Consider the following 27801-nt stretch of genomic DNA (forward strand, 5'->3'; position numbering starts at 1 on the left):
TTGAGAATGCATTCTGAATACTATTTAGTCATAACAAAATAAATATTTAAACTTTCGTGATACAAATGATCTAGCACAGTCACTCAGTCACATGTAATATATAAGGAGTTTCTAGGAACAAAGGTAACATCAGAGTTGCCATTTTCTTTATAGTTATGCCATCCAATGCAAAAACACAAATCTGTTAATTTCTACAAATTTATAATTCTTTGTAGTCACAGGGAGAATGACTAAAACCTTTGCTCTGCAGTTTAGTAGTCTCTTGAAAAAGGTCTAAAATTAAATAGTGTATCGAATACAGAGGAACTATCCACTTTTATTTCCAATGTTCTATAAGAAATAACTGTCAAGGCCTAAAGATACAGTTTAGCAGCACAGTGCCAGCCTGGTAAGTGTGAAGTCAGGAGTTCGATTCCCAGTCAAAAAAAAAAAAAAAAAAAAAAAAAAAAAAGAAGGAAAAAGAAAAAAGAAAGAAAGAAATCTGTCCAGCATTTGCACTTTTCTTCCAAACCAAAACAAACCACAACAAAGAACTCATTTAATCTATCCCTTCAAGTCTATGAAGGAGTGAGAAAGTTACTGTTTTTCTAAATAAACACATTGGGAACCATTTTGAAACTAAATTGTTGAAAATGTTTCTAATATTGTGATTTAAAAATATTTCCTACTATAAAAGCTTTTGTCTGCATACTTGAAAAGCTAGGGACTAGAATTTTAAAACTGTTTTCACAGTCTAAAAGAAATTTCTCAGGTTTTAACTTCTTTGTTAAAAGTATAAAAATATAACACCTTCCAATCATCCAAAAGACTGACTGGCTTCAGATGTAAATTTGGGTTAATTTGTAAATTTGTTGAATTTCCATTAAAAGCCTTTGCATCATGGTGAAAGTGACTGGAAAATGAGTATTATAATTTAAGTGCTGCAGCCAAGGAAGAACTGTACTTCTGTTCGAATATACCAACCTTTGACAAGTATCTTTTCTAGTTAAGACAGCCATTAACTTGCACTGAAAAGTGATTTTTAGCAGGATGTGATGAGGAACACCTGTAATCTCAGCACTCTGGGAGGCTGAGGCAGAAGGATCCAAAGTTTGAGCCCAGCCTGGACAATAGAGCAATTCAACAAGACTTTGTAGCAAAATTTAAAAGAAAGAAAGCCAGAGGGTCTGGGGGTGTGACTCAGTAGAAAGGCCGTGAGTTCAATCTCCAGTACGAGAAAAAAAAAAGTGTGATGAAAATTTATTTTGGCTTAGTTTTGGAGGTTTCAGTCCTCACTGCTTTGTCTCTGTGACAAGGAAGAGTATCATGGTGGAAGCCCGTGGCAGGGCAAATCACCAGTCACCAGGGAGCAAAAGAAAGGCCAGTTCCAAGCTCTCTAGAGACCTCCCACTAGGCTCCACCTCTCACAGTTTTAACTCCCTTCTAGCAGGCCCACACCCCGGCACAAGCCATTGGCCTGAGTGAGACTTAAAAGACCCCAATTGTAGCAAAGTTTGTTTGCCAACCTGTACCTGACATAATTTAGGGGTTCCTAGTTCTAGTATATCCTCAATAATTGCTACTTGCATACGATGCACATCTAACACAGGTAAAGGCACTCAGAATTTACACATGTGCACACATGTGTGCGTAAGTTTGCAAATGCAAACTGACCTCCAGGGTAATCCCGGTGGTGTGGAATGGAGACCCTAAGAAAACACTGCCACTTGCAGAGGGTCTAAACACAAGATTCACTCCTCAGTCCGAGCAAAAAGATTGCCTTTTATCTTTATTTTTAATTCTAACACTTGGGACTTCCTGAATAACGCCTTGTTACTTGGGAAGATTTAGAAACTGCGACTCTCCGAGAGGGTCACCGACACAAACTTGCCCTGGAAGAGCTTTCACGCAGTTCAGCAGTAGTCCGCAGTGAAGGTGCCACCGGGCCCCAGGGGAGCGCGAGAGGTCGGCCTCCACAGCCACAGCCACGCGAAGAAACAGTTTCGGGGCTCCTGATTGTCGCGAAGGAGGCCACGGCAGACTATGGAAAAATGTGAGGAAAGAGGTGGGCGCGTGAGCCGCTAAGGGCGCGCAGGGTGCACCCGAGACAACGCGGCCCGGCACACAGGCTCGGGAACAAAGGTCGGGCCTGGCAAAGCAGGGCCGGCCTTGGAGACCGCCGGATCCGCGGCTCCCGGACCAGCCAGGCCGCGCGACTGCGGAGGGTGACGGGGCGCGGCGGCCGAGAGGCGCGAGCGGCCGGGGGAGGCGGGAGAAGCGCAGGAGAAGGAGGGGAAGGCAAGGAGGCGGAGGAGAGGAGGAACCCGCCCCGCCCCGCCCCGCCAGCTAGGAGGGAGCGGCCGGCGGGCGGCGGCGGCGGCGGGCGCTGAGGAGCGGGGAGGGGGCGGCCGGCCGGGCGTGCGCCAGCTAGCGGCGGGGGGAAGGGGCCCGGAAGCGGGAGCGCGGCCGCGACGCCGGCGGACCCGCCTCCAGCTGCGCCGCGCTGCGTCCGGGCCGCGGAGGCCGAGGGCTCGGGGCCAGGCTGCCGGGCCGGAGCGGCGGGGAGAAGCCCACCTGAGCCGGCTCGGCCGGGCTTGGCGGGGAGCTTTGGGGTCGTCTCCACCGAGTGCCGCGCAAGTCGTCCCCACGGAGTGCAGCGCGGTGACGCTGTGCGGGCCGTCGCGGCTGGCGAGGGGAAGCGGATCCCCTTTTCATGGAGGCTGAGGCGAGAGGGGATTTCGGAGCCTGGATGTGGAGGAGAGAAACGGCAGAACTAACTCAGGAAATTGTCTGTCGGAGAAAGGCCGAACGAGGGCTGGGTCTTAGAACCAGGCTGGGGTAGGTGTAGGAAACCTGCGAGTTTAAAGGAAAAAGCAGATAATATTTTCAGACATTCTCTCTGGTTTTGGCTAATGCTCTTATTTTAAAGGTTAAAAAAAAAAAAAAAACAAAAACACTGCATTTCTGGTGTTTTAAAAATTTTTTTATTTTTTGGTGTGAATGGTTCATTTCAGAATTTCAAAACCTTTAATGTAAAAGCTTTTTTTTTTTTTTTTTTTTTTTTTTTTAAGGAAATCCACAGATTTTGTTTCTCAAGGTTGCGCTGGACCTGGGAGGAGTGTTGGTGTGCACATACTATTGTATGGTTTTATTTATTTATTATTATTTTTAAATTTTTTTTTATTTTTGCCTTGCATATCAGCCGGAAGATTTTTTCCAAGTGCCATTTCGGAAATTTTTTTTTATTTGGTCTCTCGAACATATTATCTGCCCTTGTCATTTTAAGCATTGGATACCAGAGAATTATTTTCCCCTCTTTGGAGCTTGAGGCTTCCTTGCCAACAGAAGGACAGCTGGGAAAACTGAATTAAAAGGATGGTTTTTATCTGTGTTTTGCAGTTAAGACTGATATTTTGAAGGCACGTTCTTTCTGTGATTCGTTTTTTATTCACTGTGCTAATCTTGAAGAGATTTGTGGTTGAGATTTTGGTTTCCAAGAAGGTCATAGTTTTTCCTCTTTGAAGAAGGGGGAGGGGAAAAGGTGGGATAAGAAAGGAGACCATGTTGACTGCTAGAAGTAGAATGGAGCTTCAGTTACCAGGGTCCTGAGAGCTGAAAGAAAAAGGATTCAATCTTCAAGTTGGGAGGTCCTCTTCTCGTCTCAGTTAAAAATTGCAAGAGAGTCAAACCTGATCAAGACCAAAGCTGCAGGATTCTGAGACACTGAAGACACTGAGAAACCATGAGTGTAAGGTTACCCCAGAGTATAGACAGGTAGGTGAGCTAATAATTTGGTTTTTTCACCACTTAACTGAAGGAAGGGCTGGGAAGACTGTTTTGCATTTTGCAAAAAAAAAAGTCTGGGTGGGCTGTGGAAATTGGTGAGCACAGAGCATTGGTCTTTGGAGATTGTTGGCATGTGTTTATGTGGCCTCAGTGTGTGTCCATGTTCAAAACATACCTCCTGATTCAGTGTCTTTTTAATGTAAGCAGTAAGCAGTGAAGCCAGAACTGGGAAGGAGGGGGAAATACTTACAGTGGCTTCTGACTTTGGTCAGCCTGGGGGCTGAATTTGGATCCCCAACTTGCCAGCCTAGGGGTGGGAAACAGGAGCAAGCCTGGTCATGTGAGCTCCCAGGGTTGGATAGGGACTGGCTTTAGGTGTGGGAATTGCTGGGGGAAGGGCCCTGGCAAGGGGTGTGGGCCTCCAGTAAGCTGGTTGTTATGGGATAGTGAGGCTTGGTTATGGGCTGGTATGCTTCAGCGGAATTAGAATTTCCTACCTTCTAAGCTTAAATTGAGATCTGGTAAGCGGCCGAGGCTCTGGGTTTATTCTTCCAAGCTGCTGTTAATAAGCTTGCCTCTGCAAAATGGGCCTTCCCTCTCCCTAGAGCCGGAAGGAGTTGTTTCGGGCTCTTAGTCCTGATGGGCAGAGAGGCTCTGGCCCTCAGTCAGAGCACATGATGCCCTTCCCTGCAGAAGTCAGCCCAGCCTCCCCATGTCATTGGTAACCTTACAGTGTAGTTGTAATTCTTTCCTGTAAAGGAATGATACAACTTTGTAAATTGTCTGCCCTTTCCCTTCCTTCTTCTTCTCCACCCTTCCCTCCTGGAGAATCTAAAGGGGGTGTGTTTTGTAGGTGTGTACATATCCTAACTAAATGTGTGGGTGGTTGGAGGACTAAGCAAGCAAATGAAGGGGCCAGGCCTGGAAAAAATATTGGAGAGATAGGGAAAGAATATCTGCAGGAGAGCAATTGTTCTCTCGCTGTCCAGTTAACCTTTGGTTACCCATGTTAAGAATAATTTACTTTTGACTGCAAAATGGGACACAGCATGCATATAATCTCTTTCAAATGTTAATCTCTGTATTGCTTCAGAATGCCATTTAGATTTGTTCAGTAGTCCCCATATAGGGAACTGACTTGGCAGTGAAGAAGAGGAGGCAGACAACCACAAAGGATATGTGACTGATTTGGACCTCTTCCTCTTTCCATTGGCCCTGGGAAAGGGATAACTGAGGCATGTCAAAGCAGAGTTGAAATGGTTTATGTGGCAGCCCTTCTTCTCTTTTTGTCTATTAATGAGAATTCAGGGATTGTGAGGAGACAGAGACCCAAGTGTTGAAGAGCACAAGGAGAAGGTGGTGAGGGTTCCTGAACTGAAGTGAGATACTTCACTGGGAATTTGAATACCTTCATAGATACAGATCTCAGACTGTCTCTTCTGAGCTTTATGACGTTTCTGAGAGGTAGACAAATCAGAAGTCATTATTCTCATTTTGCAGAAGGGGAGAGTCTCAGAGAGGATTCCTGGCTTATCTGGTGCCACCTTGACTAATGTCAGTCTGGAGTGAAAGTTGGGTTTCTTTTGATTCTGAATCCCTGGCCTTTTTCATTGCTCCATCCTGTTTAACGAGGTTTGTAGACTCATTCTATAGATTGTAGGTGGTACCATTTTGCTCTTGTAGCAGTAAGTAAGGTGCTCTTCAGCAGCCAAGGTATTCCCTGCACTTTATACCTGTAATTTCAATAGTTAAAGCACCATTTTCTCCTGTGAGATTATATAGCTTTGCAGAGTCAGGGCTTTCCTTGCCTTTACCCCTGCCTGATTATCTTTCCCATTCAAAGATTCCGTTCTGCAACCTGGGTCCCTTTCTGGCCCTTTCCAGCTAGCTGTCCTGGATTGTACTGTGTTTCCTTAGCTACAAGCTTATTCTGTTGGACCATTTGACATCCTAGGCTCTAGATTCTAGAACAGTGATGGTGAAACTTGTGGAGTTTTCAGTGGTAACAGACAGCTCCCTGCAGCACACATGCCATAGGTTCATCACCATTGCTTGTAATTTATAGTCTTACACTGTTCTGGAGGGACTGATTGGAAGGAAATGCTGCAGATTATGAAGTTAGGGATTCTGATCTCTGAGCTTATCAGTTTGCTGTGTAGAGTCTCATGTAACATGCTTTAAGAGTGTTTGTTTTGTTTTTGAGATAGGGTCTTTCTGTGTAATTCATGCTGGCCTTGAGCTCACTGTGTAGCTCACTCTGACCTCAGATGCAAAGCAATCCTCCTGCCTCAGGTTCCCAAGTGCTAAGATTACATGTATGCATCACCACACCTGGCTATGTAAGAATGTTTTAAAATTGAAATATACAATTCTTGTTCATAAAGAGTACATAATCTAATTGGAGGCGTAGGAAACACATAAGATTCCCAGAGAGCACGAACTATAAAAGCAACACTGGTCTCTTAGTTCTGTAAAAGTAGGGATTGTACTGGTTTGCTGTATTATTATTGTTATTATCCTGTGTACCCAGCTTAGTGGTTTGTATATGGTGCTCCAGAAATATTTGGATGTTGAGATGAAAGAACACATCATTGAGTGTAAAGTCTTCCATTTCAGGTTGTTTCAGTATTCATGTCTTAATTTCAAATGTAGTCAAAATATAGTTAATTAGAGAAAGTTTCCTAGGTGATTTGTATTTTCCAGAAGATAACATCATGGAGGACTGTGTATGTAGAGAGTCATTTCAAGAAGACATTGAAATATCTATTTGGTGGTCTTTTACCTCCTTTCCTCCTGTTGAAGACTGACTCCTGGGTCCGCCTAATGGATACAGTATTTGCAACTAACCTTTATCTTTTGGTGTTAATAAGTTGTTACTGAAAGATGAGCTAATATGTAGCTGATATGTAGTTGTTAATGTCTTTTTTAGGCTTTTTGTTTGTTTGGTTTGGTTTTGATACCAAGGATTGAACTCATAACTTCATGCTTGCCAGGCAAGTGCTGTGCTACTGAGCTATATCCCCAGCCCTTTTTTAGAATTTGCACATGGACTTAGTAAATATATACTAAGTATTTTTTTTAAGAGTTTCTAGACTGAAGGTACAGTTTGGAGGTAGAGTACTTGCCTACCATGCCCTGAGCTCAATCCCCAAACACCTTTTCCTCTGCAAGTTTCTAAAAAAAGTTGTTTCTAGTACTGAGATTATGGTACTGAATTATTTTCACAGAAATGATGAGTTTTACTAGGCTATCTATATCTGTTTGCCTAGTTCCCCATGGCCGGTGGCTTAGGAGTTTGTTTCTGTGAAACAGCTTTCTTCTGCACAAAGTTAGCTTATATTAGCACCAAACCAGAGAAGTAGTGTATTAAGCCAAAAGTTCTTGGTTTGAGCCCTGGCTTTCCCCATAACTGTGTGACCTTGGGGAAGTCACATGCCTCCTCTGCCTTCATCATGTGTAAAGCAGTAGTAGCTCATTTGTGTAAAATACTTTTCAGTTCACAAATACTGTGCTTTTATGTAATGGGCCATTTGAGGACTATAATGTTTATGACATCTCACAGGGCTGTTTAAAGGAGTGAATCAAGTGAGATGTTTCAAAATTGCTTTAATTGCTTTATAAAACTACATATAACTTTTAGATAGTAAATTTATGGATTTGATTTGGCTTCACGCACTATCTCCTAAGCTAAGTAACCCGAAACAAAGTAAGGATAAACAAAAGATCTTTCCATTACTTTTTCTTTTTTTTAAAATAACTTTTCTTTCATTTTTTATTAGTATATGTTTGTGATACACAGTAAATATATCTGTTGTGGGGAATTAGTATGTTTACGTATACAATTTAAGCACAGTAAGTAGGCTTTGTTGTTACCAGAGTACACAAAATTAAAAGAAGTGATCATAATTCGATGATGATACTGAAGACTGTGAGAAGACAACAGTTACTGAGTTTCCTTCCCAGGAATTTTGATAAATGGAAGACACTCTCGACCTTCACTCCCTTAGTTGTCATTACTTGTGGTAATGGTGGTGGTGGTGAGGGGGTACTGAGACTTGAACCCAGATCCTGATGCATACCAGGCAAGTGGTTTACCTATGAACTATGTCCTTAGCTCCAAAAAGAATGTGTTTTGTAGTCTCTGGCCACTGTTTTTTATTGTAGTGTATGACTTTCCTAATTCAAAATAAATCTAGACCAACCAGCTGTTCCTTGTCAGGGGTCTCTTCCCATCTGGATTCTGGTCTCTATTGAGCTCAGAGACAATCCCCAGGCGTTAGCTCTCATTATCTAGTTTAAAAGGTGACAGGGATATAGAGCTACAAAGGGTCAGTGCGTTAATTTTGAGACTTTTTCAGAATATACTTTTTTTCCCATCTAGGACTGTGTGATGAGAGATGGCAGTGGATTCACAGATGAAACAACTGGCGATTAATCACCATTAGAAGCAGGAGTAAGCTAAGCTTAATTCCATGCACTCTGATAGCACTCTTTGATGAGTACATTTTTAAAGCTTTTTCATAGTGAAAATATTGGCAGGCAGAGCTCTGTTCTCCTAGGAGCATACGCAAAAAATAAAAATGATTATGAGTTCACTAGAAATAGATTTTGCGAAGGGCACTTACCTAATCCCTACATTAGTGTAAAGGCAAACAAGGAATATTCTATGGAATAGGATTTGGAAACTGTGGAGTTTGGAAGTTTGGATAGTGTTCCTTACTGCTTTAAGATCCAGAATTCTTTTTTTTTTTTTTTTTAAGTCTAGAATTCTTATTATGTGAAAGGATTTGTTAACTGTAAGAGTCTGTAAAACATGTTATTCTAACCTATACTAACTGAATGTGCTTCATGTCATCACATGGCATTTTTATTAAATGTCTTCTTTATTGGTTTATTGTTTTTAAAACTTAATTGGAAGATTATAAAGTAACTTGGGAACTTTTCTCTGTGGGCTGTGAGTGCTTCCTTCTTTTCTTAATCACCATATTGGGAAAAGACCCAAGCACAGACCTTCAGGTGGCATCCAGGGCCACTCCCGCATCCTACACAGCACGCAGGACTGAAATGTGGGGTTTTTTGGTTTGTTTTTTTAGGTTTTTTTTTTGTGGAGTGTAATGGTGGATATTAAAAGTTATGTTAGACCTTTTGTGAAATGAATTTGTCTCCAAGTGTGGTGCACACTCCTGTAATCCCAGCATTTGGGAGGCTGAGGCAGGAAATTGTTTGCAAGTGCTACAAAGTGAGCCCAAGGCCAGCCTGAACTGCATAGCGAGATCCTGTCGCAAAAAGACGAAAGAAAGGAATAAAGAAAGAAGAGTTTGTGTTGAAGTAAGAACACTGGCATCTAAATTTATAGATCTGAATGCTGGGAACAGCATGGTCACTAGCTATGTGAATGAGCTTGGAAAGGTGCTTAACCTGCTCTGGATCTCAGTGAAAAATGAGTTAATTAAGCTAACCATCCTCTTAAGATTTGATTTCTTGTAGTTTCTCTGTTCCTTGGGGCTCTGGAAACAGAATGCATCTATTTCAGTGCGCCAGAACTTTTTTTTTTTAAATCATCTGACCTTCTTGAAAACCAGTGAGAATGAAAGTTTAAAAAGACCGAGGAACAGAGCTGTTTGATAAGAGGAAAGTAGAAGTATGGTGACTTGGAAATTTAGCAACGATCATAAGTTATTTTGGATGTCAAACTCCTGTACTACAATTTAAAACCATTTTATTGTTTTTTCTAACTTCAGTATAATTCCTAAAGTCATAGATATCCCTCTTGTCATCTTTATTTCTTCAAGATTTTCTCCTCATTCTAAAGAACAGTAAATAACACATGAACGTGTGAGAAAAGACCTTGAAAAATTGGAATGAAGTCATCTAAGTGTCTTGATTCCCAGTCCTTGCTTTTATTTCTCTGCAGTATTTGGGGAACAACTATGGAGTTGTATCATAGGATCTGTAATCACCAGTAATGGCCCGCCCTAAAATCACACGGGGAACCAGTCTAGTAGCCTTGATTGTCAGTTGATTGGACTGCAAATTTTTATCAACGGCTCCATGTTCAGTTCTTAGTGTTCTGATAGATAACAAGAATGTGAAGATTGAATTCTTTTTTTTTTGGTCTTTGAGACAGGATCTCTGTGCAGTTCAGGCTGGCCTTGAGCTCACTTTGTAGCCCAGGCTGGTCTTAAATTTACAGTGATCCTTCTGCCTCAGCCTCCCAAGTGCTGGAATTATAGGCTAACATTTCTTTTTGGGAAATGTTATTAATGAGACAACACAAAACAACAAAAGAAACAAACACAAAATTGGTGAATATTTATATAATCTGTCTGTACATCAAGAAGGTGCATTTAGAGAAGAGTGGAGAGTTGATGCTAATGAGTCTAGCCAGAGAAGCTAGATGGTCTGAAGGTGGGAGAAAGAAGGGTCCATTTCAAATAGAACAACTTGGGGAAAGCTAGGAGTAGGGCCAAGCATGATATGGGATAGAAATGGCAAGATTGTTGGTCTTTGTAGAGCAGAGAGAAATCATGCTGACAAGGTGGGGGGGGGGGACACAAAGATATTCTGGCTATATGTTAGATAAAAGGAAGCAAGTAAAGACTTATGTATTACAAGATGATCTTAAAAATAGTGTTTAAAGAGAGGGTTCTGATATTTATTGATACTGAGACTGGGAAAGAGTTTGAGATCTGGAAGACCAACCAGGAGGTTTTGTCCAGTCCTGGAAAAAGATGATGAATTTCTGGATTACAGTGTTTATAGGGGGAACCAGACATAAGAAGTCATTGTATGAATGAACAAGGTATGTTAGGGCTGAATCAAACTTGATTCTCAATATTTTGAGACTGGTCAATTGGAGGAAGGGTAGTGAATAGAATAGGATTTTCACTGGTACCCTGTCGATGTCCGCTCCCGGCTGGCAGGAAGGACACACGACAAAGTCTGGCAGTGGACAACCTTTTCTTTTATTTTCCTTCTCCGTACAGCCTGCCCTGGGATCGCTCCCAGCCGAAGCCTCCTTTGGTCCGCTCCCCGCGGCTCCTTCTGGGCTTCTACTTCCGGGCTTCTTCTTCCCCCCCCAGGGGTGGCACCAGTATATATACGGATACAGTGTCCAATCATGTTAAAGTAAGCAAGGCAAGCTGATTGGCTAACATCATCAGTTGCCAGGCAGACTATATTGTTGAGCGGGTTGCTTACGCGGTAAGCAGGAAACTAACGTGCTCGATGGGAGGGGTAATCTACCTCAGGCTTTACTCTTTACTACAGGCCTCACGTCCGCCAAGTGAGGCGACCGGGCTCGGGGCTGCGGCTCCCAACAGTACCCAATGATTTTCTGAATACAGCATATGGAATGATACTTACCTTGCTAAGAATATTTGCTTAGGTTATTTCTACCAAATAGTTTTATAGTTCTTCAGTACAGAAAGGGAAAGAAGACTCTCCTAGGCAGTCTCTTAGGAATTTGGGCCATGATTTGAGACAGCCAGTATACATTTGAAGGATTCTGATTTATCAGTGATAATCTGTTCCCATAAAGCAGATCACACTGAGTATTTAGAAACCATTCTAGTAGCATGATAAAGAAAATATAGGACTTTAAGTGTGTGAGCCCTCATTTAAACATGTACTAGCTATGCTATCAGGAAGATTTGTGTGAAAGTATTTGCAGATTCTGTGATGCCAAACATAATGGGGCTTATTGTTAACGAATTTGGTTTGGTAAGGACCCAGAACTGGCCCACATTCTCCTAAGCTGCCACTGGAAGACCCACATTTGGATTAACTACAGTCCTTTGTGATTCTGAACTAAGGACTGGCAGTCATGGCTCTGGGAACATTGTGAAAAAAACATAGGACAGTGGTTAAAAATTAAATGACCAGAATTTCATCCTGCTTTGCTTGAAATCCACAATGTCTTTGTTTTCTAGCCCCACCTGTCCACTTAGGATTCACGACTTTTTTTTTCAACTCAGCCTACATCTTGCTAATTGTAGGTCTTATTACTACTGTCTCCTACCTCCACCTTCAGAAAACTGACCTATTTTCTGAGCCTACATTATTCTTTCCACACCCTTGTATCAGTGTTCTCTGTCTCCCCTCAACCTATTGGCCTTTACTTCCTTCAAGGAAATGTTTTCTGGCTAACATCAGCAAACTCTATACATTTGTAGTATTTAGCCTTACCTTTTGTGTGCAACTATAGCATTTTGATTATCTTTTGTTTATATAAAATAATTTATATAAAAGTTCTAGCAGAATTTATATAAATATTCGAGCACATGGGAGACCATTATGAATAAGTGGCCATGGTATTTGACTTTATACAAGTCTTATTTGGTTATTGTCTTGCTACTCTGGGTTCAAGAGTAGTATGTCTTGTTTTTCTGGGTTGCTCTCTATTGACCAGTTTAGTTCTCTTTTTATGAGGTATTCTCTTTATACAAGGTTTCCTGACTTGAATTGTAGCTCATTCTTGATATTGTCTAGCCAAGACATTTCAGGAAAGCCGCTCTAAACTCTGCTGCCAGGAGCTGAGACCAAGAATTCCCCGTTTTTCTTAATGGGTGCTAGGTTTGGGGCACTGGGTATTTCTTCTAAGGGACAGAGAAGCCTTGTTGTATTCAGTGCCTCAGAGTTCTGGGGATTTCCCCATTGGCGGCTGGGTTTCCGGGCTGCCTTTCCCTGTAGGGGTCTGAGGGCACTGGGCCCACCCTGGTATTGTCCTCCATGCCCCACGCTGGCCTCATTCACTTCCCAGAGCAGAGCCCTCAGAAGCTTCCCTCAAAGAGACTCCTGCCTCAGAGAAAGGCCACTGTTGTTCTGGGGGGAGACAGCTGAAGAGAGTGCACTGAATAGCTGTGTCAATGGGACCTTGTGTGAGGCTAGAACCACAGACCCTCTTCTTTGAGCCATAGAGACCAGGGTGGGGGTATAAAAGGGAATACTAGGGTTCATGTCTTCCCATAACAAGAATTTCAGGTTTAAGAATCTTCATGTTATGCTTCAAATAAAAAGACTGATCAGTTGAACAAATGATCACATGCCACAGTGTCACACATTTGGGATTCAAAATAAATGTGTTATGTACCATCCCTTCAGGCACTTTCAGTTTTGTTGAGAGGACACACAAGGAAGTAGGAATTGTGTGTTAGCACCTGAACAATCAGAGCAATGGTAGGAACATCTGAAGGAGATTTCCAGAAGAAAAGGACCTTGAAATCAAGGCCAAAAAAAATGGGGCTGGGCAGGAGAGAGGGAAAGTTCAGGCAGAGAGAACAGTAGGTGAGAGGAACCTGAGGCAGGAAAAAGCTTGGTGTTACAAGAATTGAAAGTAGCAAGCCAGGCATGATGACACACCTGTAATCCCAGCACTCTTTACAGCACTTGGGAGGCTAAGGCAGGAGGATTGTTACAAGTTCAAGACCAGTCTGGGCTGCAAAGTGAGCTCAAGGCCAGCCTGAACTACATAGTGAGACCATGTCTCAGGAAAAAAAAAAAAAAAAAGAATTGAAAGTAGCTATACTGGGCCTGGGGATTTAGTTCAGCAGTATGAGTGCTTGCCAGCAGGCGCCAATTCATAAGTTCAATCCCCAGTACCAAAAAAGAAGAAGGAAAAAAGCTATACTCAGATGTGAGACTGTAGAACAGTTAATTAAATTATGAAAAGACCACCTGATCTCTGTGTTAAGGTTTTTGACTTGCTCCTAAAGGCAGTGAAAACTTGTGAGATTTTAAGTAGGGGTTAACATGATCAGATATGTATTGCTGCTGCTGCTATTTGAGACAGGGTCTCTGGACTCCCTGTATCAGTGATGGCAAAACTTTTAAAACTTTCAGTGATAACAAGTAGCCTGTTGTGGCACATGTGCCTTGGGTTTGCTACCACTGTTCTATATGTAACCCAAGCTGGCTTCAAACCTGTGGTTCTCTTGCCTCAGCTTCCTAAGTCCTGAGATTGCAGGGCTGTGCCATCAGCCTTGGCTCACATATCCTTTTACAGAAACAAAATCTTCCTAGCTGCAACATAAACATTGTATCAACAGAATGAAAGAGTACAGAGAGGAAAAATGGATTAGGAGATCAGTGTTGTAAACTGGTTAAGAAAAGTGTGGCCTTTACCGTTATACAATGATATAGTGACCTTGGAGATGGAGAAAAATGAGCATTGATTGAGAAATAAGGAAGAGTAGCTTTGGCTGCTCAGAAGTATTATTCAGTGAAAAAGAATGTAGAGAACATGATTGAGGGAGGGGATAGATTGAGGGAGGGGATAGATCAGCGTCTCCTTTGGTCCTATTGATTTGAGGTATCTGTGGGAGACCCAGGTAACTAAAAATAAGAGTATTCTGGGATGGAGCATCTCAGTGGCAAGTAAACATCTGAACAGAGTAGTCAAAGCAAAAGACTGTCTAGGACAGGCATAGAAAGAGAAGAGGGCTATGGGCAGGTCCTGACAGATACCTGTATTAGCCAGTTTTCACATTTTTGGGACAAATTACCCAGTACCCACAACTTAAAGGAGTAAAGGAGGAAACGTTTTTTGCTCATTGTTTCGGAGGCTTCATTTTATGGTTGGCAGGAACATCATGGGGGAAGAGCAGGGCATAGCAAAGTTGCTTTAGTTCCTGGCAGCCAGGAAGCAGAGCAAGCGAACAGTGCCAGAGAGAAAGGTACCAAGGATCATCTATATTACCTGAGGTCGTGCCTCCACGACCTGTCCAGATGCACCCAAAGTGCCCTTTACTGATCCCCCAGGCAGCTTCTAACCCAATCATATTGACCCAATTAAGCTTAATTACTATGTCACTTTTATTTATTTTTGGTTTTGTTTGTAGTTTTTTGAGATAGGGTCTCGCCAGGTAGTTAGGGTGAGTTTGAGTTAGGTATCTTCCTCCCTCTCTTCCTGAGTGCAGTGCTGGGATTATATGTATGTGCCATCATTTCCAGCTTACTATATTATATTTGAAGATAAGCAAAAGGAGCCTAGAGAAAGAGAGGTCACAGAGAAAGAAGTCAGGACTGTGAAATGTGAGACATAATGGATGCGAGTAATTAGCAATCTCATATCCTCCCAATAAGTCAAGGATAGAGAAATCTGGATTTAGTAAGTTGATGGGTATTCGGGGCTTCAGTGAGTGATATCTGGGCAGTGATGGGAATAGGCACCAGTTTGTAGTGGTTCAAAGTGAGAAGTGAGAAAATGGTGATAGTCTCCATTTGTGAAGAATGTGAAGATCTGTAGGAAACCAGGGAAGAAAAAACAACAGTTCCTGGTTCCTGTCAGTAAGACTTTGAGTTTTATTTTTTTCAATGTAGGACTGTTAACCTTATCGTACATCAGAATTACCTGGAAAGCTTGTTAAAATAAGGATTGCTCCCCCCCCCCCAAAAGTTCAGAGTTAGTAACTTTTGGTGGAATTCTTGGCCTGAGAAGATACATTTTTACCAACTTCTCAGGTGAGCCTGACAAATAGCATTCCATGTTTGAAAGGCACTGTATTACAACATCAGTGATCTTAATTAGTTGTGTCCTCTGGTAACAGAATTTTCATTGTTAAATATTCTAAAGTGTATGTATTAAGGGTTATACTTTCTGTTTTAAGTTTCCTAAAATGATCTCCCAGACTGACCCCAGGTTCTGAATTTCCCAGTGTCAGGGATCCTTTGAATGACTCGATTCCCCTTAGAATGTTGGTAAGAGTGCTTGGAGTGTATTACTCAATTGAAAACACTTCCATCTCTAGAATATCTCTGCACAGAGCGGGTTGTCAGTGTACCCTGTGGTAACCCACACAGACACCCATGGTTTCTGTAGTTGTCGTAGTAGGAGTTCTATGCTACTCTGGGGTTCTATCCTAAGGCTTATGTGAGTTCCTTTGAAATTGGGTTCTGAACCCACACAGCTGGGTTGCCAAGAGTGCCTGAGTGTCTATTCCTTTTCTGCTTTTCTTTTTGCTCTGTGAATCAGAGGGTTGTTTCTCATAATTTCTATAAATCCCCCTAGAATCTCCAGGCGAGTGCCCCTGTGTCTAAGCTGTAGATGTGGGTCAGTGATAATGGTAGGGTCAGTGCTGGACCTGGCAATTCCTGGGCCAGAGGGTTCCCTAAACATTACTCCAGGCCTTAAGATCCTTTTGTTAAGCCATCAAAGGCCAAGAAGACATAATAATTTTCCCTTAGCTCTGCTTAGACTAAAGCTAATAGTTACACTTCTGCTGCTTCCTGGGGACCTACTGTTGGCTAGTTCTGAACTAAAGGCCTGGGTGATTGGGAAAGGACAGGGCAAGGCATGTGGGAAGAGACCGTTCTCTTACTAAGATCCTGCTTCACATTTAGTCTGGCTTACAGGAATTTCTAACTCATTCTATTAAATATATATTAAATGCTAGGCAGTGTTCTGGGCACTGGGGATACACTAGAATTTACATTCTGTTGGAGCAAGACAAGTAACAGGTAAGTATAAAGTGTTATTAAAAGTGATTGTGATCCATGGTATGGATTTATAATTGCTGTGGGAATGACAGGAGATGTGGCAGAATTTAGAGACAGATGAAAGGAAGGAGGATAAGTCAGTTTTTAAATAGGGGAGGGCATGATTGACAGAGAGGGTTGGAAACCTTAGGACTAAGATAGGAATGTGCCCCACTTTATTCCTGTGGAACAGTGTGGATTATTGACCATTATTTGAATGAGGTGTAGGCAAGATAAGGCTTTTCAGTTCCATTTTATAGATGGGAAACAAAGCTCGGGGTCTGTAAACTAAGAAGTGACAGAGTTGGGATTTTAAAAAAAAAATGTTTGTGCGTACAAACCTCTAGCCTAGTGCTGTTTGCATTTTCCTATCTCCTTAGTAAGGCTTAGTGGTAAAAATGTGTAAGACTTGTAAGGGACCAGAGATTGTGTTTGCTTGACAGTGAAGGTGACCTTTAGACAGGTAAACCAAGTGTCAAGTTTCCTGAGTTTTCCTGTCCCTTCCTCATAAAATCTCCTTGTCCATACCTCCTTAGGACCTGGGGTTTGTGTTCACTATCCAAGAAGAGGATAAGTCTCTGTTTTTGCCTTCTGCTTGGTTAATTAAAGGAAAGATTGGCACTGTGGGGCCTGATAAATTTAATCCAGATTGGGAAAAATAAAATGCCCCCAGAAGTGATTCAGTACTCCTTTACTGAGTAGAATGGTATCTTTAAGCTTCCTAGGGGCCTTATATTTGTGTGCCTGGAGTGCCTGGAACTGTGCAGTGAATATAGTTGATATTCAATTTAAGTTTTATCAAAAAACGAACACCATTTTTTAGGAACAGTTTTGTTGAGATATAATTGACCTGCCATAAAATTCACTGCTTTACACTTTGGTGCATTTTTAGCATATTCTGAATTGTGTAATCATTACCACTAATTCCAGAACATTTTAATCATGCCCCCCAAACCATGGACCCATTAGCATTTTCTCCTGCTGTTGTATTCTCTCTGTAGCTCCTGAAATGAATTTACTCTGTGTCTCTGTCTGTTTGCATAGGGTTACTGTGTCTGGCTTTCTTTTTTTTTTGTGTGTGTGTTTTTCATTTTTATCGGTACCAGGGATTGAACTCATGACTACCTGCTTGCAGGGCAGGGGCTTATCCCGCTGAGCTAAATCTCCAGCCTGTTTTCTTTCTCTTCTTGATTGGGATCTCACTATGTTGCCCCAGCTGGCATTAAACTCTTAGGTCCTCTTGTCTCACCTTCCTGAGTAGCACTCAGCCTCTGTCTTTCTTTTGGATTGTAACCATCTTAGTGAATGTGCAGTGGTATCTCATTGTGTTTAATTTGCATTTCCTTCATTATTAAAAATATTGTTTATCTTTCCATATGTATATATTAGCTGTTCACACATCTTTGGGGAAATGTCTGTTCAATGCTTATTTTTCTTTTCTTTTTTTTTTTGGTACTGGGGATCCAACTCACGACCTCACGTTTGCCAGGCAGGAGTTAAATCCCCAGCCCACCCTACTTTTCTTTAATTTATTTGTGTTTCTATTATTGAGGAATGGATACAGATTTTAATTAAGTCATTTAATCTTTGTTGGCCTCCATTTTATTAGTCATAAAGTGGGAAAGTTGGGTCTGACTCTAATATTTATTTCATCTGTGGTCACTCCTTTTAGATTGTACTCACCACCACATTTTACAGTTCAGTTATTAGAAGTATCACTTTGTGTCAGATTTTCCTAACTTTTCTATTTAACTCTTCTAAGCTTTTTTCTGCCTTTTGAAAATGAGAAAAATACCATTTCTATCCTAGACTTCTTCTAAAGATTAATTGAAGTAATGAGTATATAAAGTGCTTCACAAAATAACTGACATAGTTAAGAATTCAGTAAATTCAGCTATTATTAAGATATCATTACCCTCATACCTTGTGGTCTCCAATTGAACCAGCAAGTTCCCCAGGGTGAGACTTACAGGTCCATTACTGTGTAACAAACTGCCCCAAACAGGGGCTTGACGTTTAGTACTCATATTTATTTTGATCACATTTCTGGGGCCTTGACAAGCTGAGCTACATACAAAAGTTTCTTTCGTTTGAGGTCTGTCCTGCAGTTGCAGTCTATAGGGACAAGGCTGGGCTTTAAATGCAACTTCACTGATACCTTTGCTGGGAGGAGCCAAGTTTTGGGGGGCTTGAAATACTTGGTGTCTCTGTCCTGTCCTCTCCCGTCCCTTACCCTCTCTCTCTGATGCAGAGTGACAAGAATGGGAAATGTTACTGTGGTTCTTTTTGGAAAATTCTGTTTTCCTATCTATCTCCTATATAAGAGCCTTGTTGATTTTTTTTTGACATCTGATTTGAGGGTTTTGGTACCTCTCTTCTCTATAAATACTCCCATGATACTGAATTGTGTGTGATTTAGTTTACTAAAATCTCCAGTCAGTGTTGTCTTATAACTTTGGTTCAGATGTTCAGATGTTGACTGGTTCTCTTTTGGTTAAAAGTTCTGGGGGCTTTTCAGGCTGACTAAATCTCTAACCCTAGCCCGTTTCTACACTGTAGAGAAACCCAACTATCACATACCTTTGTTGTCCCCCATGACACTACATCTAGTCATAAAAGCTTATAGCAGGGCAGGTAGGAAAAGATCCATAGCAACAATTTGAATCTGTCTAGCACTGTACGAATTTTGCAAAGTGCTATAGCAGTGATTCTGATATATTGCCATGCAGTTAGCTTTTATAGATGAGAAAACTGGGGGTCTAAGTAATAAACTTAGTGCTCTGACTCTAAATCCTTCTTTGAGGAAGGGATTATGTTTAGCCCCTGGTTTGACACTAATCACTTAGCGCTCCCACAGTCATCAGAAATCACCCTTCTAGTGCACCAGGCATCAGAAGTCACTTTCTACCTTCTAGCTTCAGTTGAAGGAACTAAACCCAGATGAAATCTGTCTTCCACAGTGCTAGCCTTCTTCTTCTGTAACCATCCTTTTGATGGTTGACCGCAGAGCTGTTTTGTCCCATGGTCTTGCTTTGCCTGCTTTGATTATGTACATCAGAGTCTGTGTTGCTTTTGGGAGCCCTGTGAGCCTGATTACTTTTTTAAAAAAGCACACCGTCACTAAAGGCAACCCTGTGTGTGTGTTTCAGGAGGAGAGTCTAAGAAGCAGTGTGTAGTAGGATAAAAAAGCACAAAATGAGCAAGAGGATGGGATGGTAGCTGGAGAAGAGAATCTCTATAAGTGGTAACATTAAGTTTTCTTCATTTGATTATTTTTGGCTGGTGAGGGTAGTGTCTCACTATGTAGTTCAGGCTAGCCTGTAACTCCCTAGGTAGCCCAGGTTGACCTAGAATTCTCTGTGATCCTCCTGCCTCAGCCTCCTGAACACTGGGAATATAGGCATGCCACACCCAGCCTCTTTTGAGAGAAGCACAGGCAGACAGTGTATCTGACTCCACTGGAGATCTACTACTTCCAGATCAATACTTATGTCATCAGAGACTCTTCAAAGAGTCTGCTCCTTCTATTTTCTCTAGTTTCACTATGGTTCTGTTGCCAGAACAAGAATACACAGGCAAAGGATAAGAATCCACTTGCTCTAAAAGAATCAGAATTATCCCATGTATATTATCAGACCATAGTGCAATGAAATTGGAAATCAGTTGCAAGAGAAACCACAAGTATTTCATAACACATGGAAATTAAATAACACTCTTGAGTGGGTCATAGATGAAATCAAGAAATTAGACACTTTCTACAATTAAATGATAATGACTGTGCGACATACCAGAGTTTATGGAACATGAAAGCAGTCCTTTGAGGGAAATTTGTAGCAGTGAAAATCTGTATGAAGAAAACAGAGCGAACTCAAAAGAAGATCAGGCCAACCCCAGAGCTCCTACAAGGAAGGAAATTATAAAGCTCAGAGCAGAAATTAATGCAGTGAAACAATCAGTGAATTGAAGAGTTGATTCTTGAATGGTTAAATAAAATTGACAAATGCCTAGCTAACCTTAGCACCAAAAAAAGAGAAGACTCAAATTCATGCAATTAGGAATGAAAACTCGGATCATCTACACAAATTGAAAAATGCAGAAGAAATGGACAGATTCCTAGATACATGTAAATTACCAAAGCTGAATCAAGAAGATATACAAATCCTAAATAAACTAGTATCAATCAGTGAAATTGAAGATGTAATTAAAAACCTGCCAACAATGAAATTCCAGGCTCTGACAGATCCGCTGCTGAATTCTACAAGAAATTTAGAGAAGACTTAATACCACTACTTCTCAAACTCCTTAATGAAATTAAAAGAGGAGCAATACTCCCAGACTCATTCCTAGAAATAAGCATACCTTGATATTAAAACCAGAGGAGGACCCAACTAAGGAAGACAACTACAGTGCAGTCTCCCTAATGAACATATATGCAAAAATCCTCAATAAAATACTGGCAAACAATGCAGCAAATCATCAAAAAGATTATATACCATGACCAAGTAGGAATCATCTCAGGGATTCAGGGATTCAACTTATGCAAACCAGTAACTGTAACAGAACCAAGGACAAAAACCATATGGTCATCTTAATAGATGTACAAAAAGCTTTTGACAAAGTCCAGCACGCATTCGTGGTAAAAACCCTACAGAAAATTGGACTACATGGTCTTTATCTCACTCTTTTTATCTGATAAAAGCCATCTCTTACAAACCAACAGCAAACATCATACTGAATTGACAAAAACTAAAAGTTTTCATGCTAAAGTCAGGAACAAGACAAGGTTGTCTACTGTCACCACTGTTACTCAGTGTAATTCTGGAAGCTTTAGCCAGAGGAGTTAGACAAGAGAAAGAAATAAAAGGAATAACAATAGCAAAGGAAAAAGTTAAATTGTCATAATTTGCACATGACATGATATTCTACATAGAAGGCCCCAAAATTTCTTCTAGATTTAATAACCAGATTCAGTACATAACTAGATAAAAGTCAACACAAGAATAATAGCCTTCCTGTACACAAATAGCAAACTCACTGAGAGACAAATTAGGAAAATAGCACCTTTCATAATAGCATGCAAAAAATGAAATACCTAAGAATCAATCTAGCAAAGGAAGTTAAAGATCTCTACCTTGAAAACTACAGTACTCTAAAAAGGGAGATTGAAGAGGATTTCAGAACATAGATATCTCTTGCTTACGGGTAGAAAAAACCAATATAGTAATAATCACCATACTTCCAAAATTGTTATACAGATTTAATGCAATTCTGATCAAAATTCCAATAGCATGTTTTCACAGAATTAGAGGAAACAATTGTAAAATTGGAACCAGAAGAGTCCTAGAATAGCAAAGGCAATTCTGGGCAACAAAGGCAAGGCAGGAGCATGACAATCCAAGACTTGAAATTATACTGCAAAGCTGCTGTGATTAAAAATTACCCCACCCTGTGATGGGGGCCAGGGATATAGCTCAGTGGCACAGCGCCTGCCTGGTAGGCTGGAGGTCATGACTTCAATTCCTGGCACCAAAAAGAAAAAAAAAAAAAAACCCAGCATGGTACTTGCCAAAAAACAGACCTGAAGATCAGTGGAACAGATTAGAAGATGCAGAAACAGTTCCAAACTACTCCAAACTAACAGACAACTACTTTGTCTTTGACAAAGGTGGTACATACCTTCACTGGAGAAAAAGGTAGCCTCTTTAATAAATGATGCTGAAAAAACTGACTTTCCACATGCCATAGATTAAAATTAGACCCATATCTTTCACCATGCACTAAATCAAAATGGATCAAAAATCTAATATTAAGACAGAAACGTTAAGTCTGCTGGAAGATAGAATATGTAAAAGAGCTCTTGAAGACATTGGTATAGGCAAAGACTTTATGAACAAAATCCCAGTTGCACAGGAAGTTTCACAAAAAATCAACAACTAGGATCTCATTAAAAAGCTTTTGCACAGTAAGAGAAACCAATAGAATGAGGAGATAATCATAGGGAAATTTTTTTTTGCCAGCCAGCTGTTCCTTAAACAATTACTATCAAGAACATGTAAAGAACTCAAGAAAAATCAGACCTTCCAAATTTAATGAGCCAATTCAAAAAAGGACATCTGAAATGAATACACACTTCTCAGATGAAGAAGTACAAACAGCAAATAAATATTTGAAAAATGTTCCACATTGCTGATCATTTGAGAGATGTAAATTAATGCTGAGATTCTATGTCACCCCAGAAAGAATGGCCATTATCAAGAAATCAAACAATAATAAATGCTGGCCAGGCTTGGGGAAACGCCTTTTTCCACTGTTGATGGGATACAACCATTGTGGAAATCAGTGTGGGGATTCCTCAAAAAACTAGGACTAGGGGCTGGGGATTTAGCTCAGAGGCATAAGTGCCTGCCTTGCAAGCAGGCAGTCATGAGTTCGATCCCTGGTACCGATAAAAAAGAAAAAGACAAAAAAAAAAAAAAAAAAAAACTAGGACTCTCAGGTTCCATTTGATTCAGCTCTTCCCAAAAGAATTAAAAGCATCATACAACAGTGTTACATACACACTCATGTTTATAGCAGTGCAGTTTATAATAGCCAAATCTGGGAAACAGTCCAAATGCCCATCAACTGATGAATGGATAAAGATATGTTTTTTTAAAAAAATTATATATATATGAATATATGATGGAGTAGTACTCTGCCATAAAGAAGGATTCACTCGAGACATTTCTAGGTAAATGGATGCCCTTGAGACTATATACTCTTTTAAGTGAAATATATTGGACACACACATGTAAAGACCACATTGTTAATCCTGTGTGAGAAACCAAAAGTATAAATAATGACCAAAGTATAGAATACGTATTGTGAAATAAGAAAATGTTCAAATAGGAAGGAGAAGAAGAAGGAAGGGAGAGGGGTGAAAAAGAAGGTAAATTTTTTAACAAATGAGAAGAAGAAAAAATGGAAACAAAGCTTTTATATAATGGGAAAGGAGGAGGGTTGAAGGGAAGATTGCCCTATTGTCCTATAGGGAAAAATCAAGTTATATAATACACAGGTTATAAATTCTTCATGATGAGTGTGATCATTATATATACCTAAAATGTGCAAATAAAATCTGGTTTAAAAAAAAAAAAAGAAGGGGCTGGGGATTTAGCTCAGCCGCATAAGCGCCTGCCTTCCAAGCAGGCAGTCGTGAGTCCGATCCCTGGTACTGATAACGAAAAAAAAAAAAGAATCCACTTATTCTAATAGTCTTTGTAATACCAAGGATTATGCAGTGGCACTTTCCATCTGTTGTATTTTAACCTCATCACACGTTTAAAGATGAGGGCAATACCTCCTGATAGGTGACTTAGTTTCTCTTTCATCCTCTCCATCCTATGCCTGGATTCCCCTAGGACATACTGTTTGGCAGCTCCTCCTAACGTTGGGATTGCCCCCTTCTGGACAACTTCACCTCTCCACCTTCCCAGTGGGTGAGTGGGGTGCCTTCCCTCCCTGGTAGTACCGAACAGGAGAGCTTGCTTGTCTTTGTCACCACCTTATCTGTTATTATCTGTTTTATATGAAAGCTACAATATTAGAAAATAAATTGGGTAGGATGGAAAGATTACAGCTCTGAGACAAAGAACCTGGAGATTTAGGATGTGGGTGTGAGTACTGAGGAGGAAGAGAGGAGAAAACTAGCTGGAAACATGAGTCCTAGTGGAGTCAAGGTCTTTTTTTACCTTCTGGACTAGACTTAAACAGCACTTCTGATACCTGCAGACAAACTTTTTGAGATAGTGAAGTGACTGATTTAATTACTACTACGTTTAACATTTATTATTTCACAACCTACAACCAAAAGTTTAAAAACTGTTTATTTTGTGTTTGTACAGCACTTTGCAGTTCTATAGTGTTTTCAAATGTGTTATTTTATTAAACATCTTTATTGAGATATAGTCCACATGCCTTAAAATCTAGACTTAAGGTTCTGTGTTCATCATTATCTAATTCTAGACATTTTTTTTTTTTTGGACATTTTCATCACTCCCAAAAGAAGCTATGGATCATTAGCAGTCACCTAGTCCTCTGTCTCCACATGTGGGTCCAGGCAACCATGATTTTGCCTATTTTGGACATTTCATATAAACAGAATCATACAATATGTGATTGTTTATGTCTGGTTTCTTTTACTTAGCATGATATATTGAAAGTTTTTGTGTTGTAGTGTACTTTGTTCTTTTTACTGCCAGTTAATATCTATTGTATAGATATACCAGCTTGGTTTATTCAGTTTATCAGTTGATAGATATCTGGAGTGTTTCCTTTGGGGGGGGCTGTTATAAATAATACTCCTGTGAATGTTTAGGTGCAAGTTTTGTGCAAACATCGTTTTTATTTACTTTTTGGATGTATACTTTGGAGGAGAATTGCAGGATCACATGGTGGTTGTGTAATTTTTCCACATATTCTCCAACACTTGCTGTCATTTTTGTTGTAGATATCCTGATGGGCATATAGCGATATCTTTTTGTGGTTTTGATTTTCATTTTCTTAATGATGCTGAACAAAATACGCTTATTGTCTATTTGTATGATTTATTGTTTTGTTTTGGAGATAGGATCTTGCTGTGTAGGTTAGGGTGACCTTGAACTCACAGTCTTCTGCATCAGCCTGTAGAGTTCTAGGATTATAGGCTTGCACCACTGTGCCCAGGTCAGTATTGGTATGTCTTTAGTGAAATGAAATTTTTTTTCTGGGTTATTTTTCCTTTTACTGTTGAGTTTTAAGAAATTTGTATAAATTCTGTATAAGTACACCTTTATCAGGTACAAGATTGACCATTAATTTCTCTTATTTTTGTGGGTTGTCATTTTACTTTTTGGTTTTTTTTTTTTTTTTTTTTTTTGAGACAGGAGCGCACTATGTGTTCCAGGCTGGCTTCAAACTCACTATATAGTCTATGCTGGTCTCGAACTCACAGCGATCCTTTTGCCTAGATTACAAGCATGGCTTGTTTTACTTTTTTAATGATGTGCTTTGCGTGTACAGTCTTACTTCATCCCTACAACAATTCTGTGAGATGAGGGTCCCTATGAGAAAGCGGAGGTATAAATTAGGCAGCTTGCCTTTAGCTATATAGTGTCAAGACTGGAACAGTGCAAAATTTTGGGGTTCAGTCTTTACAGTGCTTCCCTTTGCACTTATACAGCACAGATGGCCCATAGTTGATTTCATTTATTTGACTATTTCCATTTTTAAAACACCATCATTGGCGTTTTACATTGAGAACTCCCAAACGATGGTCTTGCTGATACCCTCTTCACAGTGCCACACAATTAGAAGTTCATGTGGGGTGCATTTAGGACGATAATGACATTTACATGCCTGGTGTTTGTTTATTCTGTGTCCTTGTCATTGATTTCTTTTTTGGTGCTATGTTTATGGTGCCTGAGCTTCAAAAAAGCTTTAGGATTTGGAAAGATGCATCTCTGTAGTGCCCCCCTGGAAGGATCTAAACTCTAAACATAATGTGTTTTGCTAGTCACACAGTCCTCTTCTCTGGAATATGTTCCCACAAACCCCCTTCAGCTGGGACAACAAGTATGGTTATACATAGATACATACCTTACCTGTCTCTCTCCCTCTTTCCTACACTGCAGCTGACTTATCAGAGATATAACTGCTGAAAGTTTATCTACAAAGTTTCATATTGTCTACCTTTTCTGAACTGTGCACAAGCAAACTGTTAGATATTTCATATTGCAATACAAGCATTTAGAGACCCAAAAAATCTCCTAGGGCAGCTAGAAAGAGTGAGGGACAATATATAGCCACACATATAACTTTCATGGAAATATATGAATTTTCACTGTTTACATGTAACACATTTGCTTGTCAATGTCAGCATTGAAGCCAGGTTTGGTGATTACAGGAGTGTAATCCGATTTCTGCTGTGGGAGGCAGAGGCAATAAGATCATAGGTTCATATCCAGTGCATGGTGATGCATGCCTGTAATTCCTGTATTCTGGAGGCTGAGGCAGAAGATCACTGGGAGTTCAAAGCCATCCAGGGCTAAATAGTTCAAGCCTGGACTGTATTGCAAGACCCTGTCTCAAACAAACAAAAAAAGTTACTACCACCAAAAGAAAGAAAAAAATAGCATTGTAAATTATTCTTGCCTAGTACTTAAAAAAAAGGGTTATTTTATGTTAGCCACATCCCTAAGAGAATATCTGTTGTAAAACAGAATCAGGTAGTTTATAATAAAGGCAAATAAAAATTCTGTTTTATTAATTATTTTTGTGTTGGCTCACTATTAATAAGGTATGTTTGGAATTTGTGCATTAGTAGATTAGTCATTATATGAACAAACAGATAAAAGGCAACTATATATGCACATGTAGTGCTTTTTTTTTTACACCATTTTAAATTCAGAAGCTCTCGCCCCATTTTGTGATCCATCAGCTGTCTGACTTCAACAAGAAACAAGATGTCTTAGAACAGACTTGTATTGCCATTAAATCATGTGTGTGCTTGTCTCTCTAGCTGTGGAGGACAAGTTTTATTTTCTGGTGTAGCCCAGAATACTCTTTTGTCCTTAATGCATTTTTTCCTTTTAATAGCACTATTAAGGTGCATTTAATATATATATATATATACACACATTTATACACTTGATGCATTATAAGTCATCTTTACATCTGTGTCACTGTTTCCACCAAGTAAAGGATATACTCACACCCCATAAAGTTCTTTGTGGTCTTTGTTATCCATCTCTTTCTTTTTCCCAGTCCCAAGGCAATTCCTTATCTCTTTTCACGGTTTCAGTAAATCAATGTGTATGAGATCATACACTCTATACTCTTTTTTTTTTTTTTGTCTCTTTTCACTTCTTTGACTTATCAGTTATTTTAAAGTTAATCCATATTATGTGTATTAGTAGTGTCTTTTCATTGCTGAGTAGTATTCCATTTTGTGGATGATTTGCCTACCATTCATCTACCTATTGATGAACATTTAGATATGGTAAATAAAGCTGTTATGAGCATTCATGTACAGCAGGTGTATATTTTTTTTCCTTTAGGAGAATGACTGGATCATGTTATCAGGGAGTATGTAATGTTGTAAGAATGCCATAATTAACATTGACTTGGTAGTACATATTTACAATCCCAGCACTCAGGAGACTAAGGCAGGCAAGTTTGAGGCCAACCCGTGCTACATAATGAGTTTTAAGGCCAACTAGGACTTATATAGTGACACCATGTCTCAAAATAACAACAACAAAAAAACAAATTGTTTTCCAGAATGATTTGTCATTTTACATCTATACTAGCAATCTATGCAAATTATAGTTACTGTATATCCTGGTACTTTTTGTGGTCAGTTTTTCACTTTAACTATGTCAGTGTGTGTGTTCTTATTGTGGTACTGATTTACATTTCCTTCCCTGGTGAATAATGATGTGAAGTATTTTTCTGTGTATATTTGCCATGTGTATGACCTCTTGTGATGACTTTTGTACATTTTTAATTAAATATTGTCCAGTGCTAATTCAGTTATTGCATTAT

The 27801-nt window shown here is 40.1% G+C and overlaps 1 protein-coding gene across 16 annotated transcripts in view; it reads left to right on the forward strand.

Annotated features, from left to right (window-relative positions):
* Positions 1-1790: 1790 nt before the first annotated feature.
* The window catches only part of Arhgef11 (Rho guanine nucleotide exchange factor 11), a 117974-nt gene continuing 91963 nt past the window's right edge, over positions 1791-27801 (forward strand). For 8 of the 16 annotated variants that reach the window (XM_063250338.1, XM_063250342.1, XM_063250339.1 and 5 more), the window contains exon 1: positions 3021-3753. In XM_063250338.1, coding sequence (XP_063106408.1) covers positions 3722-3753 — 32 coding nt within the window. In that variant the 5' untranslated portion in view covers positions 3021-3721. Of the gene's footprint in view, positions 2033-2973; positions 3754-27801 lie in introns of those variants that run through there. The other 8 variants (XM_063250340.1, XM_063250341.1, XM_063250344.1 and 5 more) reach the window with 3 other exon arrangements.

This window comes from Cavia porcellus, unplaced genomic scaffold (genome assembly GCF_034190915.1).
Source record: "Cavia porcellus strain 051 isolate PalLab524CR breed Dunkin Hartley unplaced genomic scaffold, mCavPor4.1 scaffold_6, whole genome shotgun sequence".
NCBI lineage: Eukaryota > Metazoa > Chordata > Mammalia > Rodentia > Caviidae > Cavia > Cavia porcellus.